The 16,847-nt window shown below is 56.9% G+C and overlaps 1 protein-coding gene across 1 annotated transcript; it reads right to left on the bottom strand.

The window, feature by feature from the left end:
* Positions 1 to 1,813: 1,813 nt before the first annotated feature.
* MTG1 (mitochondrial ribosome associated GTPase 1) lies at positions 1,814 to 15,121 on the bottom strand. The gene is made up of 11 exons (XM_069461173.1): positions 15,002 to 15,121; positions 13,656 to 13,720; positions 12,438 to 12,542; positions 10,165 to 10,245; positions 9,555 to 9,611; positions 9,287 to 9,377; positions 7,198 to 7,259; positions 6,643 to 6,739; positions 6,192 to 6,273; positions 3,435 to 3,547; positions 1,814 to 3,059 (listed from the first exon to the last, which is right to left on the bottom strand). The coding sequence occupies exons 1-11, from the start codon at positions 15,009 to 15,011 to the stop codon at positions 2,920 to 2,922; spliced, it is 903 nt and encodes a 300-aa protein (XP_069317274.1). The 5' UTR covers positions 15,012 to 15,121; the 3' UTR covers positions 1,814 to 2,919.
* Positions 15,122 to 16,847: the final 1,726 nt, after the last annotated feature.

Below are 16,847 nucleotides of genomic sequence, written 5' to 3'. Positions count from 1 at the left end.
CAGGGGGCAGGAGCTGCAGCCTCTCCTACCCACGGACCTGCTGTCCCCCAACCTGCCCAAGCCTGTCCCCAAACTCCCTAATTCCCACCTACCAGGGACCAGCAGCCCTGTGGGCTCCAGGGTATTAGGGTCCCCCCAGCCAGAAAGGCAGGCAGCGGCCTGTGGCTCCCGTACCAACCAGCCAGTTGCCCTCCACGCTCCAGAGCTGCCCACGGGAAGGTGCCAAGACCAGGCTCAGGCCACTCCTGCTCCAGGCCCTGCATGGACACAGCTGGCCCCCAGAAGCCACCCTCAGGCTGGGCTGACTCTGCCCCAGAAGCAGAAAATGGGCCAGAGGAAAGGGAGGGGAGAGAACATGCGCTCCAGCCGCGCAGGAAACGCTCGGTGCTAACCTCCGGCCCAGAAGAGCAGATCCTGAGGGCTTCACAAGCCCAGGAACATTCCCACGCAGGAAAACCATCCATCCCAGGAACGCCTGTCTGGGCTCCCGAACTCGGCTACCCAAGGAGGCTGCCTGGGCCTTGCGGGACGAGCCCTCACACAAGGCTGTGTCCCCTCCTCCAGGCAGGCTCCCTGTGAGACCCACTGCCAGGAGCGGTTCCCCTCTCCCTCGGAGCCTCTTTGCTCCAACCACTTGAAGTCAGTCACTTTCTTGGGACCCATTTTGGGGAAAGAAAAGAACACATTCCGGAGCTTCCCCTTTCCTTTGAACTTCAGGTTCCCACTCGGGGTCACACAGCTCTCACCTCTACTCGGGTATGGCAACTGCCAACCCCACGCAAGAGCCTTCCGTGGGCACAGCCCGAGCTGCGCAGCTCCTGGACTTCCCAGCGGGCGTCCCCTTCCTGGAAGCAGCTGGACTGGGTGACAGCCTGCTTGGCAGAGCCAGGAGCTCAACTGAGCCATGGGCCAACCACGGCCACCAGCAGGTCCTTGGAGCAAGGGTGACCACAGCAGTGGGGCCAGTACCCAGCAGGTACAGCCAGAGCCAAGAACCAGCCTCAGCTCAGCAGCGAAGAACTCACAGAAGGCTGAGCCCCTTCACCACTGAGGGTGGTCTGACTGCCCAGGGACATTCTGAGCACGGGGGAGATGCCCAGAGTGGCCCTCAGGAAGCGCTGGGCTGCTCCTGGCAGGGCTCTTTACGTCTCTGTACAAAAGACTGGCCCTTTGCTGCTCTGCCAGCCTGGCTCGTCCCCCTGGAGCTCAGCACCACGAGGCCTCTGCCCTGTGCCAAGTTCTCTAGGTCTCTAACCACCCACCCCAAGGTAGGTGGGTTTTCCCAGGCCCTGGCACCCTGCAGCCGTGGGACCTCACCCCTCCGCTCTCAGGCACAGCTGCCTGCCCCCTGGACCACTCAGCTGGTGGACATCAGCGTCAGGCTGGCACCGCCCAGGGCCCTGCCAGCCTCTGCTCTCCCCAGCACTCAGCTCTGACCACGTGAGGGTCTGAAGCTCCCAGCGAGACCCTGGACGCAGCACTTTCCTCCAAACATCGGGGCCCTAAGCCGCAGGCGGCAACTCCCCGCAGCTCTGCAGGTCCACGCTGCCAGTGTCCTCTGGGCACCAGCTGCTCCTCTGTCCCTTCCGGACCAAACTCGGTGCCACCAAAAACCAGCAAGCCGGGAACAACCCCTGCCCGGGGCCCTCAAAGGCAGAGGTTCTGCCATTTTCCTCAAAGGAGGCAGGAGAGTCTGAGTGTCCCCAGGGCAGGGAGACCCACGGGGCCCCCTCGGCTGCTCAGACACCCACCGGGACCCTCACGCAGCACAGGGCACAGGAGCCGACGTAGTTCTAGACATGGGAAACGTCACTCTTCCAGCACAGTTTATTTGGCGCAGCCGTGACTCCGCCTGTGTCCCGCCCAGGCAGGAAGAGATGGTGCTGGGGGTCGTTCCAGGTACCGAGTGTGCAGGGCGTGGGGCAGCCACACGGAGCAGCCACATCTCGAGGGGCCAGCGGAAGACGCCAGCCAGCCCCAACAAGAGCCGGGACACCCAGGCAAGAGGAAGGCCAGCTGCACACTGAGCACCGGCGGAGGCAAAGCCAGGCCACCGCTGGACAAAGAGGAGGCCGGAACTTCAGACCAGGTGGCCCCAGCTCAAGCCCAGCAGCACCTCCAGAGTCTGGCCCCCACCCAAGCCCCCCGGCCTGCCCCGGCCCTTTCCTAGGATGCAGGCTGGAGGCAGGAACGTTTAAGGGCAGAGGCCCCGGCTAGGAGGGCCCCGCAGCGCCCCCCAGCCCCGCGGAAGCACAGGCCCGCCGTCCCGTCGGCTAGGAGGTGCTCAGAGGCCCGGGGTGCCCACTGCCCACACCAGGCGCCCTCCATCCCGGACGCAGTGAAGCCGAGCGCAGGCCCCCAAGGGCAGGGCCCCGGGGCCCTGAGGGGAGAGGCCCGTCCTGGGGTTTTGCTACTCAAAACCCCTTGTCCCTGTCTGTGAGCACATTCGATGTGTGTGAAATAAACCCTCTGCTGGCAGCAAGGCTCCCTGCTTGTGGGGGGCAGGGGTCCAGTCTGAGAACCTCCCAGGAACCCGGCTGCCGACCCACCTGCCTCCCACGCTCCAAGCGTGAGAGGGGCTTCGACACAGGGGGCCCAGGCCCAGGGCTGCGCACGTCCCGGGCCAGCGACGAGGGGCCTTCTGACGCAGAATTTTACAAATCGGGGAGTACAGCTTAACCCCTTAAGCGACACTGAGCAGGAACGTCACTGCCGGGCCCGGCACTCGGGACACTCGGATGCTGGCAGGTGCTCCTGTAACCAGGAGCCGGCCAGCTGCGGGGCAGCCAGGAGCACCGTGTCCCTTCCTGGAGCAGGGACCTGAGTCACGGTGGCTGGCGTGGAGCTTCTAAAAAAGGGTAGGCTGTCCCAAGCCTCAAACACCCGGGCCAGGCAGGTCTGGGAGGCCACACGCCCAGGTCAAGGGTCTGTCTCGGCAGTGGGGTGGCCCCGCAGGACATCGAGATCCAGCATCACGGGGCCCAGCTGCCCCCTGCGGAAGGTCCGGAGGAAGTCTCGCGCAGCCTCGGGGTAGTTCGGCTGAATGACGTTCACGTCACCTGGGATGGGAGGGTCTGGTGAGGAGGGGCCTTCAGGGTGGACCCCGCTTGAGGGACGGGCCCTAAGGGACCCCAAAGCCAGCATCAGGGCAGCCTGGGGAACCCGGCACATTCAGGAAGACCCCAGAGTTTGAGCCACGTGTCTGGGAGCCTCCAGAGCCCAGACAAGTGACACCGCCCAAGGCCAGGGCCAGGGCCAGTTCCACCCCCTGGAGCCTGGGCTCAGCTCCTTCCCCTCTAGAACCTTCCGTCCCCTGCCCCCAGACCCGTTCCCCGAACAGCCATCACATGTCTCTCTCCCTGCCTCTTCTGAGGGCGGCGGGGAGTCCCCACCAGGTGTCAGGGTGAGGGCCCCATGTCTGCAGCCTCACGCACCTGTGCCCGTGAGCACCTTCACCTTCTGCGTCTTCCCCAGCTTCACGGCCACGCTCTTCAGCACACGCTCGATGTCGTCACAGGCGGCGCCCAGGCCATAGTGCTGCACGTACCTGCACGCAGGGCCCGGTCGGCACTGCAGGCCCAGCACCCACACTGCACCCAGGGCCGGCCCCTCCCGCCTAAAGGCCAGGCCTGGCTCCACAAGTGACAGCCAAGCACCGCAGGGGGTGACGGCCACCTCAGGCAGTGCAGTGAGGACACTGGGCCCTACGGGGGAGCTGCTGTCCGGGAGTCCCCAAGCTCTGTCCCGTGTGGCCGTGGCCAGAGCCCTTGGCTGCCGTGGGTGACATATTGGCTGCTCACATGCAGTGGGCTGCACCCACCCTGCCCGAGTGCAGGGCTGGCCTCTGCACAGGCAACAGAGTGAGACTCTGTCTCAGAAAAAAAAACAAAACATACCACCAGAGAAAATCACTTAACCACAAAGGAAGTCAGGAAGGAAGAAGAGAAGACAGGAGGTATAAAACAACTGGAAAACAAGTTATGAAAAGGCAGTAGTAAGTCTTAATCGATCAACAACAACACTTAATGTAAATGGACTAAATTCTCTAATTAAAAGACACAGAGTGGGTGAACGGATAAAAATGAAGACCTAACTATATTCCGCCTACAAGAAACCCACTTCACCTATAAAGACGAAATTAAACTGAAAGTGAAGGAATGGGTAAAGACAATGCATGCAAACAGAAACCAAACCAACAGCAGGAGTAGCTATACATATCAGATAAAATAAAGGACAACACTGTCTCCAGTTATCATCTAAATAAATTAATTAAAATAAAACACAAGCCAAAGACTGTAAAGGGAGACAAAAGGTCACTATTCTATAATGATAAAGGAGTCAATTCACCAAGAGGATAAAAGGATTGTAAATATATGCACCCAACACTGGAACATCCAAATACATAAAAGTCAACATTAATAGAACTAAAGGGAGAGACAGACCGCAATGCACTGGTAGTAGGGGACTTCAGCACCCCACACTCTCAGGAATGGACAGATCACCCAGGCAGAAAATCAACGAGGAAACTTTAGAGTTTACACGCTAGACTAATAGGACTGAGGCTTACAGAACATTTCACTCAACTGCTGCAGAATATACATTCTTCTCATAAACAAATGGAACGTTCTCTAGAATAGAACATGTGTTAGGCCACAAAACAAGTCTCAACAAATTTTAAAAAGTTGAAATCACATCAAGTATCTCTTCTGACCACAATGGAATAAAACTAGAAATCAGTAACAAAAGGAAACTTGGAAACTACAAAAACACATGGAAATTAAACATGATTCTGAATGATCAATGGTCAATGACAAAACTAAGAAGGAAATTTAAAACTTTCTCGAGGGGGGCGGGGGCGGGGAGAAAAAAAATATATAAAATTAAAAAAAAAACAAAGAATTAAAATAGTATGCAAAATTAAATGAAAAAAAAATAAAATTAAAAAAAAAAAAAAAACTTTCTCGAAGCAAGTGCAAATAAAAACACAAACCTAGGAGATACAACAAAAGCAGTACTGGCCGGGCGCGGTGGCTCACGCCTGTAATCCTAGCACTCTGGGAGGCCGAGGTGGGCGGATCGTTTGAGCTCAGGAGTTCGAGACCAGCCTGAGCAAGAGCGAGACCCCACCTCTACCAAAAATAGAAAGAAATTATATGGACAGCTAAAAATATATATAGAAAAAATTAGCCGGGCATGGTGGCGCATGCCTGTAGTCCCAGCTACTCGGGAGGCTGAGACAGGAGGATCGCTTGAGCTCAGGAGTTTGAGGTTGCTGTGAGCTAGGCTGACGCCACGGCACTCACTCTAGCCTGGGCAACAGAGTGAGACTCTGTCTCAAAAAAAAAAAAAAAAAAAAAAAAAAAACAAAAGCAGTATTAAGCGGGAAGTTTATAGCAATAAGTACCTACATCAAAAAAACAGAAAGACTTAAACAACCTAACAATGTACCTCAAGGAAACAGAGAAGCAAGAACAAACCAAATCCGAAATTAGTGGAAGAAAAGAAATAATATAGATCAGGACAGAAATAAATGAAATTTAGACTAAAAAAATACAAAAGATCAATGAAACAAAAAATTGGTTTTTTGAAAACAAAAACAAAGTCAATAGACCTTTACCTATGTTAACTAGGAACAAAAGAGAAAAGACCCAAATAAATAAAACCAGAAATGAAAAAGGAGACATTACAATTGCCACTATGGAAATGCAAAGGATCACTAGAGACTATTGCAAACAACTATATACCGACAGATTGGAAAACCTAGAAGAAACGGATAAAATTCCTGGACACATACACCTGACCAAGACCGAACCATGAAGAAATAAAAAACCTGAACGGGACAGTAACAAGTAACAAGATCAAAACAGTAATAACAGTCTCCCATCAAAGAATATCCCAGGGCCTGATGGCTTCACTGCTGAATTCCACCAGACATTTAAAGGAGAATACCAGTTCTATTCAAACTACTGAAGGAAAAAAAATGAAGAGACAGGAAACTTCCAAACTCATTCTGCAAGGCCAGCATTACCCTGCCACCAAAACCAAACAAGGACACGACAAAAAAAGAAACCCACAGGCTAATATCCCTGATCAACACAGATGCAAAAGTAGTCAACAAAATACCAGCGCACAGAATTCAACGCCACGTCAAAGATCACTCACCATGATTAAGAGGCGGCCCCAGCACTCACCCGAAGAGCCGGTGCCTGTTGAGGGTGTAGAGCAGGTAGTCGGCCATGGTCTCCTCCCCCACCAGGTGGTCCAACACGGTCCCTGGGAAGCAGCAGAGGAGTGCCTGAGGGCAGCCCCCACCCAGTCTCAGCCCAAAGACAACCCTGCTCCTAAGGACAAGGCCACACAGGGAGAGAAAGAGCCGCCCCTGACGGTGGTCCTGGCCCCTGCTCCCACCTGGCACGTGTCCCGCCCATGTGACCTGATCTCACTGCCCTGTCCCCTGGGCAGAGTGAAGGGGGCTCTCCCGTGGGACAGGGTCGGCACACGTTATCTGTGAGCCACGGCAGCTTTCACCCGGGGCTTTGGGAAGTGTCTGGCAGCAACCAGGGCAGAGCAGTGACAACTGCCCGGTCCAGGGCCCCGTGCAAAGGCAGCAGGTGGAACCCGGACGGTGGCAGAGGGGCTCACCACACAGGGCCAGCTTCAGGCCCGTCTCCACGCTTTCGATCCGGGGAGCCAGCACGCCAGGCGTGTCCAGCAGGAACATCAGTGGCCGCTCACAGACCTGCGCGGGCACAGAGGGCACAGCCAGGTCACAGGCAGCCTCTCCCACCAGGCCTGGGGTCCCAGGAAGGCACCTGGGAGCCCCGTCGTGGCAGCGTCACTTTCACCCAGCTCTGGGCTGCCCACAGTACGAATATGCGTAGTCCCCACTGGATGCGAAAACAAGTGAAAGCAGCAGATCCCACAGCTCGTCGTCGTCAAGTCTCCTCCCACGGAGAACAAAGGGAGGCATGGAGGGCAGCTGCGCAGCTCTGCCCGCGGCGTGGCCTGGGCAGGGCTCTGCTCACTTGGCCACGGGACAACCAGAGTGCTGCCCTCAGGTCTGGCCTCAGGGCCCGGCCAGGGTGAGCACCCGGTGGGGGCACCCAGGGCAGGGGTGGTCAGAGGGGGGCGGCCACGTCCTGAGCTCAGCAGGCACCACCGTGGACGCCTGTGCTGCTCTGGCCGCCAGGGACCCACCTGGATTCTGGACATCACAGCTCTGGTGATCCCAGGCTCGCCGCCCACCCTGGCGGCTTTCCCTGTGGGGCAAAAAGGGGCTGTCAATGTACAGTGACACGTAAGCACAGAACAAGCAAGGAAACAGCCGTACGTGCCTAACACGTCTGTGCATCCAAAACGGAACCAAGCTTCCCAAGGCTAAAATTCATTCCGTGTTCAGCCCCAAACAGCTCACAGCACGGGCACGTTCCAGGCTACGCAGAGGTCAAGAGGCTTCGACAAGTGCACCAGAACTGACCTCCCCGTGCCGGCAGGGAGCTCCCAGAGCTGCTGCTCCCTCCTGGACCTGCCCCTGCCCCAGGCCAGCCCCCCTGCCCCACCTCCCACCCCCAGGCCAGCCCCCCTGCCCCTTCCCCCCTGCCCCACCTCCCACCCCCAGGCCAGCCCCCCTGCCCCTTCCCCCCTGCCCCACCTCCCACCCCCAGGCCAGCCCCCCTGCCCCTTCCCCCCTGCCCCACCTCCCACCCCCAGGCCAGCCCCCCTGCCCCTTCCTCCCACCCCCAGGCCAGCCCCCCTGCCCCTTCCCCCCTGCCCCTTCCTCCCACCCCCAGGCCAGCCCCCTGCCCCTTCCCCCCTGCCCCACCTCCCACCCCCCGGCCAGCCCCCCTGCCCCTTCCCCCCTGCCCCACCTCCCACCCCCAGGCCAGCCCCCTGCCCCTTCCCCCCTGCCCCACCTCCCACCCCCAGGCCCTGCCACACAGCCCGTGGAGCCGGCTCCTGCCCACGTGCCCCCTTGGGCTCCAGCTGCCACGGGTGCTCCGGACGCAGCTCAGGGCACGGGCCAAGGACGACGCTCACCGCTATCAGACCAACGCCAGAGTAAAGCAACACACGTGTCCACGGACAGAAGAATGGACAGGAAGATGTGGCCAGCACACACCATAGAATGTTCTTCCGTCTTAAGAAGGAAATTCTGGCACAGGCTACAACACAGACAAGCGCTGCGGACGTCGCACTCGGTGAAATAAGCCAGTCACGAAGGGACCAATGCTGTGATTCCACCGTGCGAGGCCGTTAAGAGTCGTCAGTGACAGTGACGGGGCGGACGGGGTGCGGGGCCAGGGGGGTGGGGGGGAAGTGACTGCTCAGGGCTTCTGTTTTGTTTTGTTTGGCTTTAGAGGCAGGGTCTCACCCTGTCACCCACTGGAGTGCAGTGGTGTCACCACAGCTCACGGCAGCCTCAAACTCCTGGACTCAAGTGGACCTCCCGCCTCGGCCTCCCAGAGTGCTGGGATCACAGGCGTGAGCCACCGCGCCCGGCTTGTTTATGTTTACACAACACTGGGGTCGTGAAAAGTTTAAAAAAAAAGAGTGTACTGGTTGCACAACACTGTAAATGTACGTAATGCCACTGATAAAAAATGACACATTTAAAGAAAAAATGGCTGTAACTCTCCAATGAGCACCAAAAATACCCTCTTTGTAAAACAACAGTTGAATATAGTTTATGGCCTTTCGATTTGCACACTGTGAACAGGTTTTTAAATAAACGCTACATTAATGTGAAAAACAAAGCCAATACAGAACTGAATTAAACTTCAAAATGCTTAAGGGGAAAAAAGAGCGAGGACACAGGGAGTGACAGAGCCAGGGCGTCTGCCGTGAATCAGGATCCGAGAATACGCCTGAGAGAGGCCCAGGCGCCCAGGCGCCCCAGGTCACCGCCGGCGGGCAGGCCCGGCCGCGCGGCTCATTAGCGAGTCAGCCTCCCTGCCAGACAGCCGAACCCCACCAACTCCACCACTGTGAACTCTCTGACCAAACGGATTTAAACACGCGGAAAACAAAATTGTCAGATTTAGAAAACTCATCCTTCTGTCAAAGATTTCAAAGGAAAAGGACACAGACGTAGAATTTACAGCAGGCTGCCTCTGCCCCGCCATCCAGGCCTGGCTGGACTGCGTCCTGCTGGGTCCCTTTGGTGGAGAGGGACAGCCCCGGGGCACTGTGAGATCGTCCTCAGAGCAGCAGCGGGAGCCGGGCCGCTCTCCCCGGCCGTCCTCTCCAGGAAGGACGGACACCCAGTCGCCAGCCACGGGCCCCGTACCTTTCCTGAGGTGCTGCCTCCGGAGGGAGTTGATGAGGGAGGACTTGCCCACGTTGGGGACCCCGATCACCATGATGCAGTACTCCAGGTTCTGCGGAGGCGGAGGGAGGGTCACGGGGCCCACCCGGGCCACTGCAGCCCCACCCAGCCCCACCCAGGCAAGGGGACCCCCAGCCCAGGCCAGCCCAGGGAGAAGGGAGGTCGTGGCACAGCCCTGCCTTCCCGCCGGGCCCAGCCCACGGCCCTGCTCTGGGCCCCACCAACCAACCTCTCTTCGGTGGTAGCGGCAGCTGCTCCCAATCAGCTCCGTGACCACCGGGATGACCTGCAACAGACCAGCCACTCACAGAGCCCCTGCGTGTCTGCCGGTGCTCCCACCAGCTCCTCCTGCCACCTCGCACCCCCGATCACGGGCTCCGACCTCCCCTCACTCCTCAGTTAAGAGAACAAAGACCCCACATCCAGGCTTCTACTCAGCATTTCTCAGGGAAACTTGGCTTCTTCCTTAATTTCTGCTACACTCAAGTGTCCGGCATCGGGGACCTTGGCTTTGTCCAGATCACAGATGTCAGACCGAGTCCCGGGGCCAGGGATGGCCGTGACCGTAACTACCATCTATCAAAGACGCACATCGACTGTGAAATTCTGCCAAACCCAACTAGGGCAAGTAAGTCCCCAGACTCTGCAAGGCCCTGACCACTTACAACCCCACACTCCACACTCTCTGAAAACTCACCCCCCACCGCTGTGCCCCCGGGGGCCCCCCTGGCACCCTGTGGCGGCTGGACACCAACACCCAGGATCTTTTCTGAAACTCCGCTTCTTACCCCTGCGCACACTGAACCAGAAACGTCCGGGCGTAAGCGGAAACGGCCTACCTGCTTGACGTTTTCATCCTTTAGGCAGTTGGTGAAAATGACATTTTTCAGGCCTTCTCCTTCTAAGTGTTGCATAATTTTCTGAAAGAGACAAGACATTTCCGCTTTAAACACTGAGTGAAAACGCGGGTGGGTGGCACGTGCCACTCAGGATTGAGGCCGAAGGTCAGCTCTGCCAGGAGTGTCCACGCGCTGACAGCCACTGCAGGGGACGCCCTGGCCGCAAGGAGCTGGGGCCGAGGCAGACGTGGGCTAAGGCGACGACGGCCCCCCAGCAGGGAGGACTGGGGGTGGGAGGAGCACGGCGGCCCCCGCCGGCCCCAGGGAAGGCACCACAGAGGACGGGAGGGACGTGCCGTCACAGTCCAGGCCCCGCCAGGGGGGGAAGCGGCAGACACAGCAGCCCCCCGGGACATCAGTACCGTCCGTACTCACAGGGAGGGTGAACTGGGTTGTTCTGCAGCCACTGCCAGCACTGAAACCGCAGCGTTCTGGTCTCTATTGAGTGGCCACGCTGCTCTCGTGCGTTCTACCTTGCACAAGGTGAACTCAGCTTTAAACGAAGGCCTGAGCCCAGTCTGATTACACAGTACAGTATGTGTAATGCTTTAAAAGCCCAACAGTAAACTGAGGCTAATATAAAGTTACTATAATACCTTTAACATTCAGTGAAATCAGTGTAAAGCTGTTCTGTATTTTTAAAAATCAGTATTGTATCGTTTGACCAGCTACTGACCTAAAACTATGATCAACGCTTAAATCAACCAAAGTCATTCATTAATTCAGTTGGTTTTGATCGTGTACTTTCAGGTACGTGTTACCGTGACTCAGGCTGAGGCCAAGCACAACAAAAGCACTCGTGAAGCCACCTGCTGAGGGGACAGACTCGGCCAGACCCCCCCTCAGGGAGGCAACCGGCGGGGCGCCCGGACACTTCCGTCCTGACGCTGCAGACACACCCGGCGTTGCTCCTGCCTCCCGACCAGGCGAGACGGTGTTGCCCCTGCGCTAGACAGCCACCCCAGTCCACACACACCGGCATTCTAAGGGCAGAAGTAGCCGCAGCTAATAGAAGCAACTTGAAGAACTGTGATGATAAAGAACTAAAGCTTCAAAAGCAGTGAAAACCGATCAGACATGCGTGGCTGCCACATGGGAAATGCCTCAAGGAGCAAAGCAACTCTGTGGCTTCAGCAGGTAACGTTTCCCGGGAAACCTGTGGTGGAGCCTTGTGGTTGGGGTTTAAGTACCTTGAAAGCACCAGTCAGCTGAGGAGCGTGAAAGGCATTACTGCTGCTGCAACAAAAATTCTGCACCATTAACAACGTTTTAAAACATTGGCTTGAATTCAAAAGATTCTGATACCTACTCTTTGAAGGATTTGACAACAGAGCAAGAAAACCAGAGATGAACACTTCCGACATTTCCAGAGTGTTCATGTTTCTTTTTCTCCAGATGCCTTGCCCGGGTCTACCTGGCTTTTGAGAAACCCCTGAGCTAATCCACCACCCCCCACCCAGCCCTTCCAGCTTTGGGCTCTCACGGTGCAGTCAGCACTCAGCATTCAGCACTCAGCACTCAGCATTCAGCACTCAGCAGTCAGAACTCAGCACTCTGCATACAGCACTCAGCATACAGCACTCAGCACTCAGCAGACAGCACTCAGCATTCAGCACTCAGCATTCAGCACTCTGCAGACAGCACTCAGCATTCAGCACTCAGCAGACAGCACTCAGCACTTAGCACTCAGCATTCAGCACTCAGCATTCAGCACTCAACATACAGCACTCAGCATTCAGCACTCAGCAGTCAGAACTCAGCATTCAGCACTCAGCAGCCAGGCCCCGGGTCACACTGGCAAGCCTGACGCCTGGGACACTGCAGCCGTCATGAAGACCTCAGACCACACCAGTGGCCACTAAAACTTAAAAGTAATTAAAAATTCAGTAAAATGTGAAAGTCACATGGGGCAGGAGCCACATGTCAGGTGTTCACAGCCACACGTGGCCACCACATAGGACAAAGCAGACACAGAGCAGCTCCACGGCTGAGGAAAGAACACTGGGGCTCCGGCAACACAACTGCCCGCCCTCGGGAGGTGCACACCGTGAGCGTCTGGATGGAAGTGACACGTGACAGGGAAGCATGCTACGCCAAGGAACCGCGTTGGAACATTCCGGCAAAGCAAGGCTGTCTGGGTAACTGACACAGAGTGAGCCAAGCAAGCCTCCAGCAGGCACAGCGACCCAGGAGCCGCCGCGCTGCCCGATTACCTGCTGCTCCGTGAGATCTGCCAAGTCCATTTTGTTGAGGACCAGCAAGTGAGGCTTCAGCCCAAGGGTTTCCTGAAACAGAGGGTTTCGGCCTGAAAGTGGGATGTGGCGAAATTAAGGCAAAAACTGCTTCAAAGCTTTACCAGCCAATGAATTTATTTTTCCTCGTCTTGTCACACAGATTGGCACCGTCAGAAGGCGACGGGCAGAGAAGGAAGCCCAGGCCCTGAGCAAGGACAACGGCCAGCCCATCCTCACATCCTAAGAGCTGCAAAACCAATTCCCATTCTGCCCTCCCGGCTGGGGAAAAGGCACCTCCACCCCTCACCACAGCAGTGAAGGCCACGCAAGGGTGCCAGCTACCCGGTGGCAAAAACATAAAATGAAGTTCAGAGATTTTACAACTAAGTCACTGTTTGGTTGTCATGATACATAAACTCAAAATCAATGATCTCATCACTCAAAAACAGTGCCTCCGGCTAAGTGCAGTGGCTCACGACTATAATCCCAGCACTTTGGGAAGCCGAGGAAGGAGGATCGCTCGAGGCCAGGAGTTCCAGACCAGCCTGGGCAACATAGCAAGACCCCATCTTTACACAAAAAGAATATTAGCTGGGCGGGGTGGCGCATGCCTATAGTCCCAGCTATTCAGGAGGCTGAGGCAGGAAGACTACTTCAGCCCGGGAGCTGGAGGCTGCAGTGAGCTGTGATGGTGTCACCGCATTCCAGCCTGGTTGACGGTAGTCAATGAATAAATCATTACTTCCTGCCAATTCATGCCTCAAGCACAAGAGGAAAGCCCCAGTTGGCAGAAGCATTTAAACTGAGGTTTCATATCCTATCTAGAGAATTCTACCGCTGGGCTGTGCCGGACAGCTTGGTGAGCCAGGCAGAGGCCGAGATGAACAATGCTACGTACCAATGCACAGCTTCAAAAAACTAGCTAGCTGGACGCCACACCAGAGATTCTGATGAAGTGTTCTGGGAAGGGGCCCGGCAACTGGTATTTTTAAAAGCCTCCCCAGGTAATTCTAACGTGCAATGAGAGTTGAGAACCACCGTTTTAAATGCCAATTAAGTGGTGAGGCTGCTGGCCAGAGAGGGGCTGGCCGGACTAGGGCAGGGGCCAGAGAGAGGAGGTGGGCAGACACCAGGTGACAACCCACGCGGGCTCCTGCTGCCTGAGGAAGAGGTGCCGCCCTGCGCTGTGAAGGATATCCGGGCATCGTGGACCTCGATGACGCAGTCCACCAGCTTCAGGCAGCTCTGCATCTTCTTCAGCCCTGGAAAGCAGAAGGACACCTGAGCAAAGTGACTCGCACCCTTTCCAGAGCAGCAGATTTAAACTGGACAGTCCAGAACAACGCCCCACCATGAACCACCTGAGAAGACATGTGAGTGAAGCACACTAAGTAACAACCACCGAGCCACCTGCTGAGTGCCCCTCCGAGTCCCACACCCATGGCGGCACGGCAGAAGCAGCACACGGCCCTGCCAGAGGGGCGGCAGCATGTCAACGCCAGGTCCTGTCTCCACCACCTGACACTTGGGTGACTCTGGGTGGAAGATTTAACTTGTGTGGGTCTTGGTCGGGGCCATACAACAAAGCAACGCTGGCACATAGAGCCCCTGATGCCCTGTGGGGACGACAGTGCTTGCACACGAACACGGCGCTGAACTAGTGCCCAGCCAGGGCAACACGTGCTGCATGTCCCCTCGGTGTGGCCTCTCAGCACTGAGGACGCCTGCCATCTGCACACATGAGACATCACATCATCCCTCCTCTTTCCAACCCACGGGCCCCACCCCAGAGAGTCTCCCCTCTTGGATGCCAGCTTGTACCAGCGCAGCTCTCCGAGGGGGCAGCAGTGTGGCCATCACAACACCCAGGACGGCTGGACACATCCTAGATGTCTTGTGGGGCCGACTTCTGACAAACAGTAAGAAATTACCATTTAGACAGGGAAGAAAAGGAGTCCAGATATGTTTTAAACGTGTTGCGAAAATACAGCTGAATACTTTGCAACTTAAAAGAACCTTCATGCCCACTATTTCATTTAGTCCTCAAAGTAACATTTAGAAAATTATGCCTTTCCAAAAACACGGGGACACAGGCTTCAAGAGACTACAGGGACAAAAGGGACTTGCTAGGAATCGAGATGAGCCCAGTCCACCCCCCCCCGGGCCCCCGTCCCCACGAGTCAGTGGGCCCGAGGTCAGGGGTTGAGCAGGATCCGCGGAGGGGCCGGGGGCGCTCGAGCGGCGACACAGACCGGGGTGCGCGTGAAGGGGCGCCGGGGGCTCGGCCAGCTGGGGCGGGGGGCGGAGGCTCTGGGGACAGGGGCGGGGAGCAGAGGTCCAGGAGGCGGGGTCAGGGGCGCGAGAGTGGAAGTAGCAATTCTGGGGGTCGGCGGTGGCGGGCAGGGGCAGCGGGGACGGGGGCGGCCCAAGGACGCCCCAGCCGGCCGGCTCCTGGCCACCCTGGGAAACGCGCCGCGGCGGCCGAGCCTCCGGCGCGGACGCGACAACAGAGGGACTGCGGGCGGGACCCCGCCGGACCTCACCCTTGGCCATGTGGCCCGGGAACCAGCGGGCCACGTCGCGCCCGTGCAGGGGGAAGTTCTCCCGCCAGGCGGCCCCGGCGGCCCCGGCGGCGCGGCGCAGCACGCCCGCGGCCAGCCTCATGGCGCCGCCGTCCCGGAAGCGCTCGCAAACGGACCGCCCCCGGCTTCCGGCGCTCGCGGTACCGGCGCTCGCGGGTTCCGGCCTCCGAAGGTCCGCGGCGCGGCCCGCGCGTGCGCACGACGTTGCCTGCGGCCGCGCGGGACCCAGGTCGGCCCGGCTACGAGCCCACGGGGTGGTCGCGGGGGTCGTGGGCGCTGCGGCGTTTCTCCGTTGACATTCAGTCCGTTTTAAAAATCCTGGTCTCCCTTAAGCATATCCCGTGTATGAGTGCGACAGAACTCAGCAGCCCCTGGCAACGTTGGGTCCCTTTTCACAAACGTGGTTTAAAACGTCCCAACATTGTAAGTTCACCTTGTAGATGCAGCATCTTCATTTTGTTTCCAAGTACTTCAGGTTTTAATGTAACACTCGTGAACTAAAATAAATTTAAGGCTCACCCCCCACCAGCTGACTGAATGGACCCCTTTCCCGAGGGGAAAGGAATTTCCTAAAACTAAACTGCCTGCCAGGAGGAGGAGGTCAGACCTGCGCCTTCACGTCCCCTCCCTTCTGGGTGACATCCTTTGTAACCCATTAGCAGGCCCAAGGGTATGCAAGACACACCTGCAGCTCCTCAATTTACACAACAAACCTATGTCTGGTGGCTCATCCTGATTAAGAGCTTCTTATCTTAAAAACATTCCAAGCCTGTAGACAAAGCTTCATGTCTTTAACCAATTACAGGTCAAAGCATTTTTACACCCACCTATAACCTGTAAGCCCCCCCTTCGAGATGGCCCATCTTTTCGGGCTAAACCAATGTATTCCTCCCACGTATTGATGTATGACTTTACCTGTAACCTGTCTCCTTGAAATGTATAAACCCAAACTGTAACCCAGCCACAGCGAGTCCACTTGCTCAAGGCTTCTTGGGCGTGGCTCCGGGTCATGGTCCTCAAATTTAGCTCAGAGTAAATCTCTTTAAAATTATTTTACAGAGTTTGGCTTTTTTTCCCCGTTAACACAAGTAAACCCTTCCAAATACTGACTACAGTTCTGCTAAATTAAACCTGTTGATACAAGGCCGGAATGCCCTCGGTCTGGTGTTGACGCAAACGCAGTCGGCCCATGACAGACACCAAGGCTCCCAGGAGGGTTCCTCTAACCCAGGTTTGAAACAAGCTCCTAAAATGCCAACGTGCCAATTCTCGGTACAAAAATATTATCACTGTGGCTTTGTTGCTCCTAATCCTCCTAATACTTAGCTGTTAAGGTCCCTGGGTTGGGGTTAGGGCTGGAGAGACGAAGAGGCTCCCAGGCCTAGGACCCCAACTCAGCTCCCCACGTCTCTCCCACCCAGAGGAGCCAGCTAGCGTCTTGCCCACCTTTGTCCCTCTGGACACAGAATTGATGAAACCCTAAAGATTAATCATAAAGATCTTTGCACTTGAAGGAAGCTAGCTGCATTCCTTCACAGTCCTCGGACCACAGAACCGCAATAAACCCTGCTCATCTGGGGTTCCTCTCAGCCATCTAGTGGGGAGGTGTCCCCTGCAAGCCCAGTCCAGTGGCACAGCAGCACACACACAATGCCCAGAGGGTCAGGCTCAGGGAAGGCCCCTGGGAAGGTAAGGAGGTTGGCCCTGCAGGTCCAGGCTGTTTTGGACAGAGATGCCTGCAGGCCGGAGAGGTCCTGAGAGGGGCCCAGGCCCAGGCAGGGCAGGACCCAGACTGCCCTGAGATGCT

Source organism: Eulemur rufifrons, chromosome 28 (assembly GCF_041146395.1).
Source record: "Eulemur rufifrons isolate Redbay chromosome 28, OSU_ERuf_1, whole genome shotgun sequence".
Taxonomy (NCBI): domain Eukaryota; kingdom Metazoa; phylum Chordata; class Mammalia; order Primates; family Lemuridae; genus Eulemur; species Eulemur rufifrons.
This window is presented reverse-complemented; position numbering and strand designations above follow the sequence as displayed.